Below are 16,604 nucleotides of genomic sequence, written 5' to 3' on the forward strand. Positions count from 1 at the left end.
CGAAGGAAGAACTAAAAGCAAAGTTCATGAAAAGTCTCTTTATGTGGAAGCAATTTCACATTGCCATTCATTTTGGGGGCTAGTTCCCCCCATTTCCTCCCAGTATCTCCATCTGTGATTTCCTTGTGGTCTCCCTTCCAAGTACTAATAAAGCTTGCTCGACCGCTGAGCCCAGACAGAGTATTGGGGAAAACAAAGTAGAAGAGATTGGGAAATAATTTGAAAGGTGCTGTGTTGCCGGATGTTTGAAGGGTGGAAAAATCTCTCCTCCTTCCAAGTGTGATTCATGTTGAACAGGATCTCCCAATTTGACAAATTGGCCAGGCTTAAGTAGACCCTTTTGGATTGCTTTAGATTTTCTTAAGAAGCATCCCTCAGCACCACCCCCTGAGGCCGCTGACTGGATCCCATTTTAGAGGCAAGGCTCTTGAAGTTGAGAGGGAAACGGCAGGCCTCAACAACCACAACTGAAGACAAAAAAAATCTGTTGCGATGAGTTTTGCTCCATTTTATGACCCGGTTGTTAAGTGAACCCATGCTTCCCCATTGACTTGTCAGAAGCTGGCAAAAGGGGATCACGTGACCCTGGGACGCTGCAACCGTCATAAATATGAATCAGTTGCCAAGGGTCTGAACTTCGATCACGTGTCCATGGGGGTGCCACAACGGTTGTGTGGAAAATGGTACGTGCCCTATTTTCCCGAGAATAAGACCCCACTGCAAAATAAGCCTAGCGTGATTTTTCAGGACGCTCATAATATAAGCCCCACCCCCAAAATAAGCCCCAGTTAAGATCATCAACCAGACAGGCGGATTTAGTACCGTATTTCTCCGAAAAGAAGACCTAACCGGAAAATCATCCCTAATGCATCTGTTGGAGCAAAAAATTAATATAAGACCTGGTTTTATTTTGGGAGAAATACGGTAAGTGAGTGCCCTTGCAACTTCCAACGGTCACTAAAGGAATATTGTCGAGGCTACATGTAATCATTGGTGGCAGAAGTGGGATTTCAGCTACGTCTCTTCTCTCCCAAACCCAATTCCCTGCCCGCCTAGGCTTGAGATGTCGGCGGAAATTATCCGGCAGAAAGAACTGGAGAACCTTCACCGCCAGAGGCTCCTGGCTACCGACCCCATGGGTTTGCACCCGGGTCTGCCTCCGGACCACCCCGCCTTGCGCAGCCTCCACGACATCCCGGAAGGACACCCGCTTCGGGACGAGCTCTCCCGGAGGAACGCCATGCTGGTCCTCCGGCACAACAATGCCCCGCTGCTATCGCTCAACCCCCAGGGGGTCCCCACCGCCTCCACCACCCCTCCCAAGGAGCAGAGCACGCGGAGGGGCACCCGGAAGGCCGCGCACTCTCGCTGCGAGGCGCTGGGCCAGAGCGAACCCAAAGACTTGTTAGACAGCCGCCCGCCGGACAGCAACCACGAGGAAATGAAGGACTCGGACAGCGAGGCCGAAGCGAACGACGAGAAACCGGACGCTCTGAAGGCCGAGAACAGCGGCGGGGCCGGCGAGGTTAAGGAGTGCAAGGAGGTGGCAAAGACTGGCGAGGGCACCAAAGAACTGGGTGAGGTGCCAGCTGGGCAGAACACGCCCTGTAGTTCCTCCAGTGTGGAATTGCCTAGCTATCTCCTGGGTCCGACAATGGGCAAGTCGGAGGTCAAACTACTCCCTACGGCTTCCCTTCCACCACCCCAACCGCTCCCGTTCGGTTTCCCGTATACGATGAGTCCGTATTTCCATGCAGGTGAGTGAGCGGGAGGGGATGGCTGGCATACTCAGGTGGGGGAGGACACTTCTTCCCTTCCCTTCCCTTCTTCCCTTCCCTTTTTTTGGAGAAGGGCAAAATGTGCAGAATTCCCAGGTGGAATCTGGCAATCCGACTGGGTAAAATTTCCCCCTTTCTGGAGAGGGGAACCAAAAGCCACCGTCCCCACCTTTCTGAATCATCACCCAGATTTCTTTTGGCTTAAGAAGGTGTGTAAATCCATTTTTTTTTAAAAAAAAAAAATTAGACAAAGGTTGTCTAACCAAAGGCACAGCTGGAAAGCTCTCTCATTCTGCCGAAAAGTTTTGTTTGCAGAAAAAAAAATTCCTCCAGGTCTTTTTTTCCGAGATCGGAACTTCTGCAAGAGAGTTTGAAACTGACCGGTTTGTGTCAGCTCCCCTCAAAGAGTTAAATGCACTTTTTCCCCCTTTAATTTGCAGAATGAGTTTTTACTGAGATGGGTGGAGAGGCAGCGGAGACTCTGTCCAAAATAATTTGTGAACCTTTTCCAGAGATTTATTCCCTCTGTACACACACCCTGTTTTGGTTCCCTCATCTGTGTGACTCGTTAAAATGTTGTTCATCACATTCCCAGCCCGAGAAGTTAGTGGGGAAAAATGTGTCTCATAGTCCTGCTTCTGCTTTGTCTGAAGAGAGAAATCTGGTCATTTCCGATAATTTCCTAGATAAATCCATGCAGCTTTCTCGGCAGCAGAAAAAAATTTTGTTTCCCCTCCTGGAGTTTCTGAATGGCTTTTCATTCAAGTCTTCAACAGATATTTAAGGTTTTTTTTTTTTCAGGAGAGAGCTTAAAAGGTAAAGACAATTGGAATATTTTCGAGCTTCGTTTTTTTTCTCTGGGAACTCCTGGTGGTCTTCCATCCAATCCAGTCAGCTTTGTTTTCCTCCGCACAGCAGCCAATGCAACAGTTATTGTACTGTCCTATATATATCCGGGGGGACCTCAAAGGCTTGAGTTGAATACCTGGAGATAGTCCTTGACTTACCACCACAAGTTAAGTTAGCAACACGGTTGTTGAGTGGATCTCGCTTCCCTGTTGACTTTGCTTGTCCGAAGTTCACAAATCACCTGACCCCGGGCCACCGCGAAACCGTCATAAATCTGAGTCCGTTGCCAAGGATCTGAATTTTGATCCCATGACCACGGAGATGTTGCAAGTGGTCGTAAGTTTGGAAATTGGTTGTGAGCCCCTAATTTTCAGGGCCGTCGTAACTTTGAACTTTCTTGGAGCTGAGCAAAATGTGGATCTTTTGGGGATGGCTTTTCGGGGAGGTCCACATAACCCCGGTGGGAAAACGGAGCAGAAGAAGGGAAGACGCTCTTTGTAAAATGGTCTCCGCCACTCCGAAGTAACTCCGCTGGTCCCAGCAAGACGGAGACCTGATTCTTTAGAGCCGTTTGAGAGAAAAATTGTGGATTGTTGGGTTAATTCCTTGGTCCTGTTATAAAAAAAAGATCTCTGTCAAGGACCTTCTCCGTGCCCTCTGGGGAGGGTGATGGATGGCTAAAATTCTTGCATCGATCTGGCAAGTCTGCAGAGCAATTAGCGCTAGCTTCAGAGAGCCTTGCGTTGACCCCCATCCACCCGTCAGACCGAGAGATCCCTCGATCCCTCGATGGATTAAACACCTCTGTGGGCAGGTGGGCTGAAGAGCTGGTGGATCTCTGCATCTGGGTCTGGTTGGAAAAGAAGAAGAAGTCCAGAAGGAAAGCCACGTTGGTCCGTGCGACCAAGAACCAGAGCAATCTTAGCACGCTTTCCAAGTTGCAAAGCAGAAGTTCTGGTGATGTAGCTGAATGGGGTTTGCAATGCCTCGCTTGAGCGTCTGCCTTCGAGTTACGCCCGATTGTCCAAAGAGGAAGAAGAATGGATTGGGTCGAAGAAGAAAAAAACAAGGGGTAATGAACGTGCAAAGGAAGATAAGGCCACACTTGGAATGCTGCATCCAGTTTTGGTCACCACGATGTAAAAAAGATGTTGAGACTCTGGAAAGAGTGCAGAGAAGAGCAACAAAGATGATCAGGGGACTGGAGGCTAAAACATAGAAAAAACATTTGCAGGAATTGGGTCTGTCTAGTTTAAAGAAAACAAGGAGTAGGGGTGATAGGATAGCAGTGTTCCAATATCTCAGGGGCTGCCCCAAAGAAGAGGGAGTCCAGCTATTCTCCAAAGCACCAGAAGGCAGGACAAGAAACAACGGATGGAAACTAATCAAGGAGAGAAGCAACCTGGAATTAAAGAGGAATTTCCTGACTGTTAGAACAGTTAACCAGTGGAACAGCCTGCCACCAGAAGCTGTGAATGCTCCAACACTGGAGATTTTTAAGAAAAGACTGGACAGCCATTTGTCTGAAATGGTATAGGGCAGAACCCAAAACACTCAGAGAGCCACTTGGACCCGTTTCCCACCGAAAACAAAACACTGGGAGCCGTAAAACCCTTTTGATATCTAAAATGAAGATAACACTGCATATATCCTTTTTTACCTTTATTACAGGTATATACATATACATACACACACACACACATATATATATACATACATATATCAATAAAAGTATAGAAAAACAAACACCAGGATAAAAATAAACAAGACCGTTTAATATAAACAAACTTGTAAGTAAAAAGAGTTACTGAGCATATGTATACATACATATACATACATACATACATACATACGTATGTCTCTATCTATCTATCTATCTATCTATCTATCTATCTATCTATCTATCTATCTATCTATCTATCTATCTATCTATCTATCTATCTATCTTTGAGTTTGGTGCACCCTGTCGGCCCAAATATATATAATAAAGGTAAAAAAGGATATATGCAGTGTTATGTTCATTTTAGATATCAAAAGGGTCTCTGTCTCTCCCTCCCTCTCTCCCTCTCTCTTTCTGCTCTTAGTCTGCCAGTCTCTCTTTCCCTTTCTCTCTTTCTCTCTCTCTTTCTCTCTTCCCTCCTTCTCTCCCATCTTCTGCTCACCTGGCCAGCTGGCTTCAAGCTGTTCTCCAACCAGCTCGGGGGGAGGCGACCTGGGCTCTTTTATGACTCCTGGACTTCAACTCCCAGAATTCCTGAGCCAGCATGGCTGGGCTAGCTAGCTCCTCCCCTTCCTGCTTCCTGCAGGAGACGCAGCCGAGGGAGGAGCCACGCCCAGTAAGCTTTTCACCTCGTGGGAGGAGGCCGTGAGTCCCCTCTCTTTTTTACTTACACACACACACAAACACACACACAAACACACATACACAGAGAGGGAGGGAGAGAGAAAGGAAGGAAGGAAGGAAGGGGAAGCGCAAGTGCCTCTCTCTGTCTCTGTCTCTTTCTGCAAATGGCGGCGGAGGCTGAAAGAGCCACGTGCGGCTCCGGAGCCACAGGCTGCAGACCTGTGAGTTAGTCTGTTCTCTGAGACCCATGTCACAATTTTTGTCTTCAGGCCTTCCTTCCTTCCTTATTTCCTTCCTTTCTTATTTCCTTTCTTACTTACTTACTTCTTCCCTCCCTCCCTCCCTCCTCCTTTCATTTTTTTCTTCTCTTTCATTTTTCTTTCCTTCCTTCCCCCCTCTTTTTTCCTCCCTCCCTCCCTCCCTTCTTTCCTTCTTTCCTTTCTTACTTCTTCCCTCCCTCATCCTCCTTTCATTTTTTCTCCTCTTTCATCTTTCCTTCCTTCCCCCCTTTCTTTCCCTCCCTCCCTTATTTCCTTTCTTTCCTTTATTACTTACTTCTTCCCTCCCTCCTCCTCTCATTTTTTCTTCTCTTTCATTTTTCTTTCCTTCCTTCGCCCTTTTTCCCTCCCTCCCTGCCTTATTTCCTTTCTTTCTTGCTTCTTCCCTCCTTCCTCCTCCTTTCGTTTTTCTTCTCTTTCATTTTTCTTTCTTTCCTTCCCTCCCCCCTCTTTTTCCCTCCCTCCCTCCTTCCTTCCTTATTTCCTTTCTTACTTCTTCCCTCTCTCCTCCTCCTTTCGTTTTTCTTCTCTTTCATTTTTCTTTCCTTCCTTCCCCCCCTCTTTTTTCCTTCCTTCCTTCCTTCCTTCCTTCCTTCCTTCCTTCCTTCTTCTGAGCTTCCCGTTGAGAAAAATGGCTCCCCAGATGCTCATCAGATCAAGCATCAAGTCAAAGATGCCTTAAGGCTGGGGGTGGGGATGGGGAGGGAGGGAGGAAATTAGGGAAAGGAGGAAAGATAAAACAGAGAGAAAGAAGGAAGGATAAACGGTGCCAGGGAGGGAAAGAAGGAAAAAAAAAAAAAGAGCAGGTAGTAAGAAAGCAAGGTCCTAATGGTGAGGATGGATCACAGGCTTACTTTTTCATCCCTGTGGTCAGTGCAAAAACCGGGTCCCAAAAGGAGTGGCTTTTTTCTTGGGAAATATAATTTCTCCCCTTGTTAGGGTGATGGATTAGTCCTTGCTTATCCACCCCGTAATTCTGCCTCGCCCTTCTAACGGCCTCACCCTCACTGGTGGGGGGGGACCCCTTCTGCTATCCCTGCCCCCCCTTCTTCGCCCGAAAAGCACTCAAAACATGTTGAAATCATTAGTGCCTTTGACACACACACACCCTCCCCTTCCTCCAAGGCTTTCCTCCCCCCTTCCCCACCACACCACACCCCCCACCTCCAGGCTAGGAAACCCCCCCTGGCGGAGTTCGCCTCCGAATTGACCCTGCCTGGGATTTTAATTGACAGTTCATTAAAGATGGATGCGTGGCTGGAGGGAAATTCAGGAACGGAGAGGGGGGGGAGAGAAAAAGCTTTGTGATTTATTTTTCCACTTTTCCTTCGCTGCCGCCTCCGCTCACCCCTGTTTTCCCATCTCTCCCAACCCTCCCCTTCCCCCCCTTTTTTTTTGCTCCTTCCAGGCACGATGGGAGGTCTCTTCCTGGACGGGGAGGAGACCCCGGCCACCACCACCGCGTTGCAAGACGTCAGCAAATGGACCGTGGAGGACGTCTGCAGTTTTGTCAGCTGCCTCTCCGGTTGTGCTGAATACACTCAGGTGGGTTGCCACTGGGTCCCCTAACAGTGCAGAAAGGGCAAAAAAAAACCCCACACTCAACACAACACTCCCCCTTGCGTGTGTACACCATCTAAAAACAGTTTCAGGAAATCAAAAACTCTCAAAATCTTTTACGGCTGCCTGTTTAGCCCGTTTGACGAGTCCAAGGCACTACATACAGGCGTCTCTCGTAGTCCTCGACTACCCCCAAATTTCCGTTGCTAAACGAGACAGTGAAGTGGGCTTTGCCCCAGTTTACGACCTATCTTGCCACAGTAATATGCTGGTTAAGTGAACCTGGCTTCCCTACCAGCTTTGGATTGTGGGAAGGTCGTAAAAGGAGATCACGCGAGGCCGGGACGCTGCAACGGTCGTAAATATTGAACCGGTTGTTGCCGAAAGTCTGAATTTTGATCACGTGGCCGTGAGGATGCTGCAACGATGACGTGAAAAATGGTCCTGTCAGTTTTTTTCAGTACCCGTTGTAACTTTGGTCCTGAATGAATGGACTAGAGTCAAGGACTAGAGAGAATTGCCTGGTAAGCTTCGTGGTGGAAATCTGAGTCCCTTGAGCCCCAATTTCTGGATGGCAACCTCATCCTCACCACACTGGTCCTTTTCATTCGCTGTGTGAATTACACACTAAGCCTTTTGATGGGACCTGGAGTGCTGCTTCCCCCAGCATTTTGGAATCTGATCCGAACCGTCTGAGGTTTTGCCGCTTTTTAATCACAGGGGCTAGGAACTTGGTTACTCCCTTAAAAAGACACTCTCTCGAGCCTCTTTATTTTATTTATCCAATTTATACCCTGCCCACTTCGTCTAAGACACTGGGCGGCTTAAGAACAGCAACGGCACTTAGACTTATATCCCGCTTCGCGGTATATAAGCGTTTTACAGAGTCAGTTTTTTCTCCCCAACGAAAGATTAAAAAAAGCCGTGTAGCCATATAAAAGGGACATAGATAAAAACAAAAACCACAAATATTAACAAATTTCAGGGGGGTTGTTTGTGCCCTGAAACCACCTAACCCTAAAAGGATTCGTCTACGGGCTTTGAACCAGGATGGGATTTCCTGATTTTGTATTCTAGAACTTGGCAGAAGTTTTAAAAAGTGGGGGAATGATATTTCCAGACCCGGAGGGAGGATCACCCCCACGTTGGCTGAGCTTGTCTAATAAAAGCAGTGGCTGAGGAAAGTCCCAATTTTTCCCCCCCCTCCCCTGAGAGATGGAGCAGACAGGGGGAGAGGGACGGGAGGAATGCCCCAAACCCATCCATCACTCCCGGGGTGAGTGGGTGGGAAAGCGAGGCTGCCAGCTGGAAGACAAAGTGCTTGTTAACTTGGCTTCCGAGTTAGCACATTGTGGCTTATAAAATGCCCTTTTGAGAACTCCAGCTGCAGGGGGGGGGGGGAGGCAGGCTGGAAACATCTGGATTCTTCTGTCCCTGGGGAAGCAGGAGAGACCGGCTGGGAAAGAAGGGGCTTAATGCCAAGGAGGCAGGATCAGAAGAGAGATAGATGGCTTTCTCTTCAATTCTCTTGTTTTTGTTTTGTTTTGAAAAAAGGCTGGGACTTCAGTGGTCCACCAGCAGTTTTATTGCCCCCCTTTTTGTGTTTTCCTAAGAATAACAGAATTGGAAGGGACCTTGGAGGTCTTCTAGTCTAACCCTCCCCCTACATACAGAAGTGCTCCCTAGCCAAGGAGCTGGATTCACACAGGGTGATGAGACACCCCGTGGCTTGCTTTTGGCTTGGCTCCACGCAGGAAGCCAGCAATTGTGGTTTGTAAGCCAGGATGTGAACCAAGACTTCTTCAACCAAGAATTAAAGGGTGATGTGAATTACCAGCTAACCTGAATTGAGGTCTGTGAAAAATAAAGGCTGTTAGCCAACTTGAGACATGTGGACTTCAACTCCCAGCATTCCCTAGACAGCATGCTGGCTGAGGAATTCTGGGAGTCGAAGTCCACCCATCTTAAAGCATGGCTGGCTGGGGAATTCTGGGAGCTGAAGCCCACACATCTTAAAACCCATTGGCTGAGGAATTCTGGGAGTTGAAGTCCATCCATCTTAAAGCATGGCTGGCTGAGGAATTCTGGGAGTCGAAGTCCACCCATCTTAAAACCCATTGGCTGAGGAATTCTGGGAGTTGAAGTCCATCCATCTTAAAGCATGGCTGGCTGAGGAATTCTGGGAGTTGAAGTCCACCCATCTTAAAACCCATTGGCTGAGGAATTCTGGGAGTTGAAGTCCATCCATCTTAAAGCATGGCTGGCTGAGGAATTCTGGGAGTTGAAGTCCACCCATCTTAAAACCTATTGGCTGAGGAATTCTGGGAGTTGAAGTCCACCCATCTTAAAACCTATTGGCTGAGGAATTCTGGGAGTTGAAGTCCACCTATCTTAAAACCTATTGGCTGAGGAATTCTGGGAGTCGAAGTCCACCCATCTTAAAACCCATTGGCTGAAGAATTCTGGGAGTTGAAGTCCACCCATCTTAAAGCATGGCTGGCTGGGGAATTCTGGGAACTGAAGCCCACCCATCTTTAAGGGACCAAGCTAGAAAAACACTGATTTATATGGCAGTCCCATCTCTCCATTGCAACCTTCTGGGGGTGTGTAGAACAACGGCTTGTTTGGGGAAAGGAATTGTGGCTGTCCATTTTGAGCCAAGTCGCAGCCTGGTCTTGCTATTTGACAGGTCTTCCGGGATCAGGCCATCGATGGCGAGACGCTGCCCCTCTTGACGGAAGAACATTTACTCAACCACATGGGCTTAAAACTAGGCCCAGCGTTGAAAATACGGTCACAGGTAAGAGGCCGTTCGAAATAAAATTAAACGAAAGCGTACGAACAAAAAAAAAATTCATCAAACTCTCACACTATACACATACGTGGCTAATTGTTTCTGTTTGGAAAAAAAAAGGCAAACCACGGTTGCTCTCTGGTTTATCAGCAGTGACTCATTCTTTTGGGGAGGGTCTCTTCAAAATGCAAAAGCTTAGAGGTAGGCCTGGGCTTAAATCATGGTTTACTCTGTGTTCTTTAACCTTGGCACGCACACAAAGTTGCCAAGGGTGAAAGACGCTGGTTTTGCTGTCCATGTGCTAAGCCGTAAACCACGGTTCATAAACTACGGTGGTTGAGCTGGGCAGCTACTAAGTTTAGTTTTTTTTTTATTGTTTGTTTATATCGAGCCCTGCAGTTCAATATAATTTAACTTTTTGGGGTTTCTTTATTATTTTATTTTTAAGCTGCCCATTAGCCAAAGTGCTCTGGCGATGCGCAGTAAAACCCAGCGCGATGGAATAAAATCCAACAAAATGCAAAACTAGGAAGCAGCAAGACAGCCATCCAAAAATTAGAACCCTACCCAGTGAAAATGCAGTTTAAAACCCCAGGTAACAGTCAAGGAGACGTAACCTGGTTTATGAGGGAATCTCTTCCCCATGTTTGCAAGCCTGGAAAATCTGGCTACCAGGCTTTGAGTTGGCCTGGTGAAGTGGGAGAGAAATTACATTTTTCAGTGCTGCTCTAAAAAGGAAAAATCAAGCCCTTGAATATAGAAAAGTAGCTGATGGAACAGGCTAGCTATGATACTGCAAGAAAACCACCAAGCAAATCTAAATAAACATAAACATACAAGCTTTACTTACGGTAAACAGACAGTTCTCAACGTTTGTTCTGAAACATTTGTTAGGTGAGTTTTGCCCCATTTTATCGCTGTTCTTGCCACAGTTGTTGTGAATCACTGCACTTGTTAAGGTGGTCACATAGTGGTTAAGTAAATCTGACTTCTTCCCCATGGATTTTGCATGTCAAAAAATTGCAAAAAGCGATCCCGTGACCGTGGGACACAGCAACCGTCGTAAGTATGAAGCAGTTGCCAAGCATCTGAATTTTGATCCCGTGATCATGGGGATGCTACTACACAGGTCGTGTGACTTTTCACAGGTCACTTTTTTAAGTGCGGTTGTGACTTTGAACAGTCACTAAATGGACTGTTGTAAGTGGAGAATTTGCCTGTATTGCATTCTTTTTCTTTTCAACCCAAATCAGGAAAGCACTGGAGGTAGCCTCATCCCTGCTAGTTGAGTTTATGCCATCCTCCTCTATTGAGCTGAAGGCTGCCCATTAAGCAGTAACCTGGGTTAAGAGTGTTGTGTGAACGTAACAGCCAAGGTGGTTTGCTTGCCACGCCCGCCATAAATTTCCTTCGGCGATTTTCGCAGACTGCCAAAGTCCAGTTCACCATGGTTGAGTCAGCCCGTCCTGCTTTTTTTAACTATTGCAGCTTCGTAGAAATGCATGCATCCAATCTGGGTTTGCTGCCAAGGTGATAGAACATTTGGGTTTAAAGGCCTCCGTTTGTGTCTTAAGGTTGGATTTTTGAGGGTGGCCTCCCCCAAATCTGCAAGGCCTGTGCCCTTTGCCAGGTGCCCCACAATCCAATTTCCCCTTGTGTGCTATTAACCAGCTGCTCAGGTGCTTTGGGCCAATCTCTGCATGCTATCCTGCTACAAACAGGATGATTTTGAACCTTTTTTATTTTTCTTTTTAAATGCGCTGGCTTCAAAATTCTTCCCGTTTCCCTGCCGCTTTGTGTGTCCCTCCCCAGATCCCTTCTTGGCCTGCGTAGGTCCTTGTAGATCCCACGGGTGGCATGGGGGTGGGTGGGTTTCCTGTTCTCCCGCTTCCTCTGAGTCACGTTTATTTCCAGCGCAATCGTTCCACAGGGAACAATTGCCCAAAGAACCGTTTTATTAGATCCCTCGTAAACAGCCGAGGCTTGGGGGAAAGTAATAAAGCTGCCCTTATCGTTTTAACATAATAAAACAAATGTGTTGGGAGGGGGGGGCGGAGAGGAAGGTGAGTCTGCATTGGTAAACAATATTTATTGCTCTGTGCCTGGTTTGCACCAGAGGTAAGCAAACCACCTTGGCTGTGCGTTCACACAACACCCTTAACCCAGCGGTCCAAGATGGTGCAGGTGTGACGTGACTTGGAAGGTTTCCCCCACCTACAAGCTTTGGAGGGTCACCTGTTCAGGTAGAAGAGCCCAAGAAAGGCAGAGCAGAACTGGCAGGACCAGAGAGAGGGAGGCTTCAGGAGTTTGGGATGAAGCAGGATGGCTGTTGCGATGGATATCTTCGGAGTCCCAGATTTCTGAAGATGTGCTTTTGACCCAAGAGGTGTGCCCGGATCTGCAGCCAAGGCTTTGGGTCTCCTTTCAAAGTGCCACCCCCCCTACACACACACATACACACACACACGTTGAATTTCCACATTTGCAACCTTCGATTTGGTTGCTTAGACAGACTCCATCCTGGAAAACCACCACTGATTTATGAGCTTGGTGGTTTTCATTACCTTTGTAGGTAACATCATCAGTGCAACAAACTCAAGAGAGCACCAAGGACCCCACAGTCATTGTTCTCTCCTCCTCCTCCTCCCACACCCCACTCCCTTCTAGCACTGAGGATGTTACTTAGTTGGGTAATGAAACGTCTGCAAGAAAACCACCAAACTCAGAGAGCACCAAGCACCTCACAATTCAGTCCTGAGCTACAAATATTCTATTTTCTCTCATTTTTCACTTGGAGGTTGAGCCCCTTGAGGTTCCCCCCATCTTTTGCCCCTTAACCGCACCCGTAAGACTTTAAAGCCCCGGGCTGTTCCTTCTCTACGCTTCAGCTCCGGAAGAAGCGTAGATGATGTTGAATCTCAAACGCTTTTATTTCCAAAACATTTGCAATCTTAGCTTTAGTTTGGGTGTCGGTTTCCCAAACCCCCACCTCTTGGCCCTGCCAAAATCCTCGCAAGTCTTTATTTCCCTTTTTAATTTTTTTTTATAAACTTTATTCATCTATAACATGAAATACAAAAGTGCAAAAGCAAACAGTAAGGGACGATAGGGGTGGGAATTGAAACATCCTCCCGTTTTTACGCCTCTTGCTGTGGCTGTTTGTGCAGATAAGATAAGATAACCTTTATTGTCATTTTTTTTTTTACTGTGGGCACAACGGCACACATCCCTTATTTCCGTATTTCCCCATTTCTTGCTGCTTTTTCCTCCAGGTAGCCAAGAGGGTGGGCCGGGTGTTGTATATGGCCAGCTTTCCCGTGGCTTTTCCACTCCACCCGCCCGGCCTGCGGCCCACGGATTGCAACCTGCCTCCCGCCGAGCTTCGCCCACCCTCCACCGGAAGCGTGGCCTCGTCCCCCTACGGAGGGACGCTTCTGCCCAGCCGGGTCTCCCCCAAACAAGAAAATGGGACCTCTCTCTTGGCGGCCCTGGGGGACGCCCCCAAGCCCCCTTCGTAACCCCTGGCCTCTCCGCCATCGGTCATCATCCCGCAGTCCGAAGAAAAGAAGCAAGTTCCTCCCCCCCCCCCCCACAAGAGGAAATTTTGCTAAAATATTCAAATGGGGGAGTGGAAATAAACGCTCGGAGGGAATTTTTTTTTTTTTTTTTTTGGACTTGGGGAGGATTTGGCAAACTGCTCCATTCCAAAGAAATCTTGGAAGGAAGACAGACTCGGAGAAGGAAGCCCGTTGTGGAGATCAACGCCTCTGCAAACCAGCCCAGGAGGGGCTCCAGGGGGGGCAAGGAAACCCCCCTCCCCTCTTCCTTTTTTTGGGGGGGGGAAAGAAAAACACATCCCTGGCTGGAACCGGTACAGAGTTCCTTTTTTTTGAGGGGGGGGGAGGTCTATGCATCGCTAGCAGCTTTTGAAGTAATACCAAAGACAAGACGAAGTGATCCAGCGTCTGAACTCCGCTCCATGTTTATTTTTTATTTTTATTTTTTGGATGGTACGGCACAGCCAGTCCTGTGGACTTAATCTTCTTCCTTTTTCTTTGACTTTCTGTGTCTCTCTTTGGTGTGCATTGATTGCTTGCTTGTTTCCATCCTGGACAGAAAGAAAGCAGGAAGGATAATGTAGTTGGGGGGAATCCCATTGCTTCCCTTCTGGAAGTGTGTGTGTGTGTGTGTGTGTGTGTGTGTGTATGTATGTATATGTATGTATGTATGTATGTATGTATGTATGTATGTATGAATGAATGAATGAATGAATGAATGAATGAATGAGGAGTCCTTGGTGCTCTCCAAGTTTGGTTTTCTTACAGACGTTTCATTACCCAACTAGGTAACGTCATTAGTGTACTGATGTCGTTACCTAGTTGGGTAATGAAACGTCTGCAAGAAAACCAAACTCGGAGAGCATCAAGGAGCTGAGTTCAACCCTGAGCTATCTTCTCCTCTGTGTGTCTGTGTGTCTCTTGTGGGTGCATGCAACACGGAGGTATGCTCCATTTTAATTGGCTTTTGTGCACAAAGTGCAGTTTGTTTGTTTTTTTTAAAAAGGGCAGGGCAGCCTGGGTGAGGATATGGAATTGCACATTTTCCCTGGTATCCACACCCAGGGGTTAACACGGAACCCTCGCCAGCTTTCAACCAACGTGTCTGTGTCTGTGTCTCTGTGTGTGTCTCTGCCCGTTTTGATAGAAAAAAAAGAATGCAGGGACCAAGCTTTTAAAACACCCCTGCAGTCTTTTTTTTTTTTCCCCCTCCCCTCCCTCGGTGCATTTTCAACAGCAAACCACACTTAACCCAAGATAGCTCAGTTGGGACCTTAGCTTCATGTCAAGAGTATCCATCACTTTAAAACTTAAGGCTTTCCAAGCAAAGCAATTGAAATAACAATAAAAACGAAGAGTTCACTCGGTTTATAAAAACAGGTCCGTGTCGGGGTGCGTCCTTCAGAACTTAAGACGATTCCTGGGGATGGGGAACATGAGAAGTATTGGGGGGAGGGGGGTGATAGGTAAACATAGCCCGAGTTATTAGATGAAACCCTGGCCTAATGAGCCAGCATAGACCAAAGGGGGGTAAGTATGAAAGGTTACATGTTGTGGGAACCCCACCGGATGGCAAAGGACACTGATGATGGGTAAGACAACAGGTAAGTTGGCTCTGGAGGGGACAGGTGCTGGGAAGGGGGGGGGGGACAGGCAGGCCAAAGGCTTAGAGAGAGGAGTGGGTTGGCCTGAGCCCGCCAACCCCTTGGCCTGCCTGCCCTCCCCAATCTTCCCAGCACCTGTATTTCCCTCCCTCCCTCTTGGCCACCCCATCTTTGGCCTCAAGGGGTGCCCGAGGTAGGGGCAGGCCCTGGGTGCCCCCCCCAGGTCTGCCAGGGCGGCTGGCCCATCTTCCCAGGGCTTTCCTCTTCCCTCCCCCTCCCAGGAGGGCTGCTGGGGGCTAAGTCGAGGTGGGGAGAGGGCTGGAAGGATGTTAGAGGCTGGCTGGGGAGGGGCTCCTTGCCAACACCTCTTCCCAACTCCCCTGGTGCCATGCGGGCAGGCACGGGCAAAGGAGGGGATGGGAGGTCCTGGGGTGAAGGGGGGGGCATGGGCAGGCACAAACACCTCCCTTGAAAAGCTGGGGAGAGCTTGCCCATTTCCCTCCCCCCCTGGGGCCTCCCTTTCCCCACTGAGTCTTGGCCACCCACGGAGTCCCTGCCAGGTGGCACCCAGGGAGCTGGGGGGGGGGAAGAGATGGGGTGTTGGGCAAGGAGACCCACCCCAGCCTGCCTCTAACTTCCAGCCCCTCCCTTTCCCACCTCAGCAGCCACCCTGGGGGGGGGGNCCACAAGAGGAAATTTTGCTAAAATATTCAAATGGGGGGTGGAAATAAACGCTCGGAGGGAATTTTTTTTTTTTTTTTTTGGACTTGGGGAGGATTTGGCAAACTGCTCCATTCCAAAGAAATCTTGGAAGGAAGACAGACTCGGAGAAGGAAGCCCGTTGTGGAGATCAACGCCTCTGCAAACCAGCCCAGGAGGGGCTCCAGGGGGGGCAAGGAAACCCCCCTCCCCTCTTCCTTTTTTTGGGGGGGGGGAAAGAAAAACACATCCCTGGCTGGAACCGGTACAGAGTTCCTTTTTTTTTTTGAGGGGGGGGAGGTCTATGCATCGCTAGCAGCTTTTGAAGTAATACCAAAGACAAGACGAAGTGATCCAGCGTCTGAACTCCGCTCCATGTTTATTTTTTATTTTTTATTTTTATTTTTTGGATGGTACGGCACAGCCAGTCCTGTGGACTTAATCTTCTTCCTTTTTCTTTGACTTTCTGTGTCTCTCTTTGGTGTGCATTGATTGCTTGTTTCCATCCTGGACAGAAAGAAAGCAGGAAGGATAATGTAGTTGGGGGGAATCCCATTGCTTCCCTTCTGGAAGTGTGTGTTTGTGTGTGTGTGTGTGTATGTATGTATGTATGTATGAGGAGTCCTTGGTGCTCTCCGAGTTTGGTTTTCTTACAGACGTTTCATTATCCAACTAGGTAACATCATTAGTGTACTGATGTCGTTACCTAGTTGGGTAACGAAACGTCTGCAAGAAAACCAAACTCGGAGAGCATCAAGGAGCTGAGTTCAACCCTGAGCTATCTTCTCCTCTGTGTGTCTGTGTGTCTCTTGTGGGTGCATACAACACGGAGGTATGCTCCATTTTAATTGGCTATGCTCCATTTTAATTGGCTTTTGTGCACAAAGTGCAGTTTGTTTGTTTGTTTGTTTGTTTAAAAAAAGGCAGGGCAGCCTGGGTGAGGATATGGAATTGCACATTTTCCCTGGTATGTCCACACCCAGGGGTTAACACGGAGCCCTCGCCAGCTTTCAACCAACATGTGTGTATGTGTGTGTGTGTGTGTGTCTGCCCATTTTGATAGAAAAAAAAATGCAGGGGTCAAGCTTTTAAAACACCCCTGCAGTCTTTTTTTTTTTTTCCCCTCCCCTCCCTCGGTGCA

At 48.1% G+C, this 16,604-nt stretch overlaps 1 protein-coding gene across 1 annotated transcript in view; it reads left to right on the top strand.

The window, feature by feature from the left end:
- Positions 1-13,121, top strand: part of LOC107297735 (sterile alpha motif domain-containing protein 11-like) — a 21,490-nt gene extending 8,369 nt beyond the window's left edge. Inside the window, exons 4-8 of the mRNA XM_015827097.1 lie at positions 789-924; positions 1,057-1,757; positions 6,658-6,794; positions 9,499-9,609; positions 12,876-13,121. Coding sequence (XP_015682583.1) covers positions 789-924; positions 1,057-1,757; positions 6,658-6,794; positions 9,499-9,609; positions 12,876-13,121 — 1,331 coding nt within the window. The remainder of the gene's footprint in view (positions 1-788; positions 925-1,056; positions 1,758-6,657; positions 6,795-9,498; positions 9,610-12,875) is intronic.
- Positions 13,122-16,604: the final 3,483 nt, after the last annotated feature.

This window comes from Protobothrops mucrosquamatus, unplaced genomic scaffold, assembly GCF_001527695.2.
Source record: "Protobothrops mucrosquamatus isolate PMUCROS unplaced genomic scaffold, P.Mucros_1.0 scaffold3491, whole genome shotgun sequence".
In the NCBI taxonomy this organism is placed as follows: domain Eukaryota; kingdom Metazoa; phylum Chordata; class Lepidosauria; order Squamata; family Viperidae; genus Protobothrops; species Protobothrops mucrosquamatus.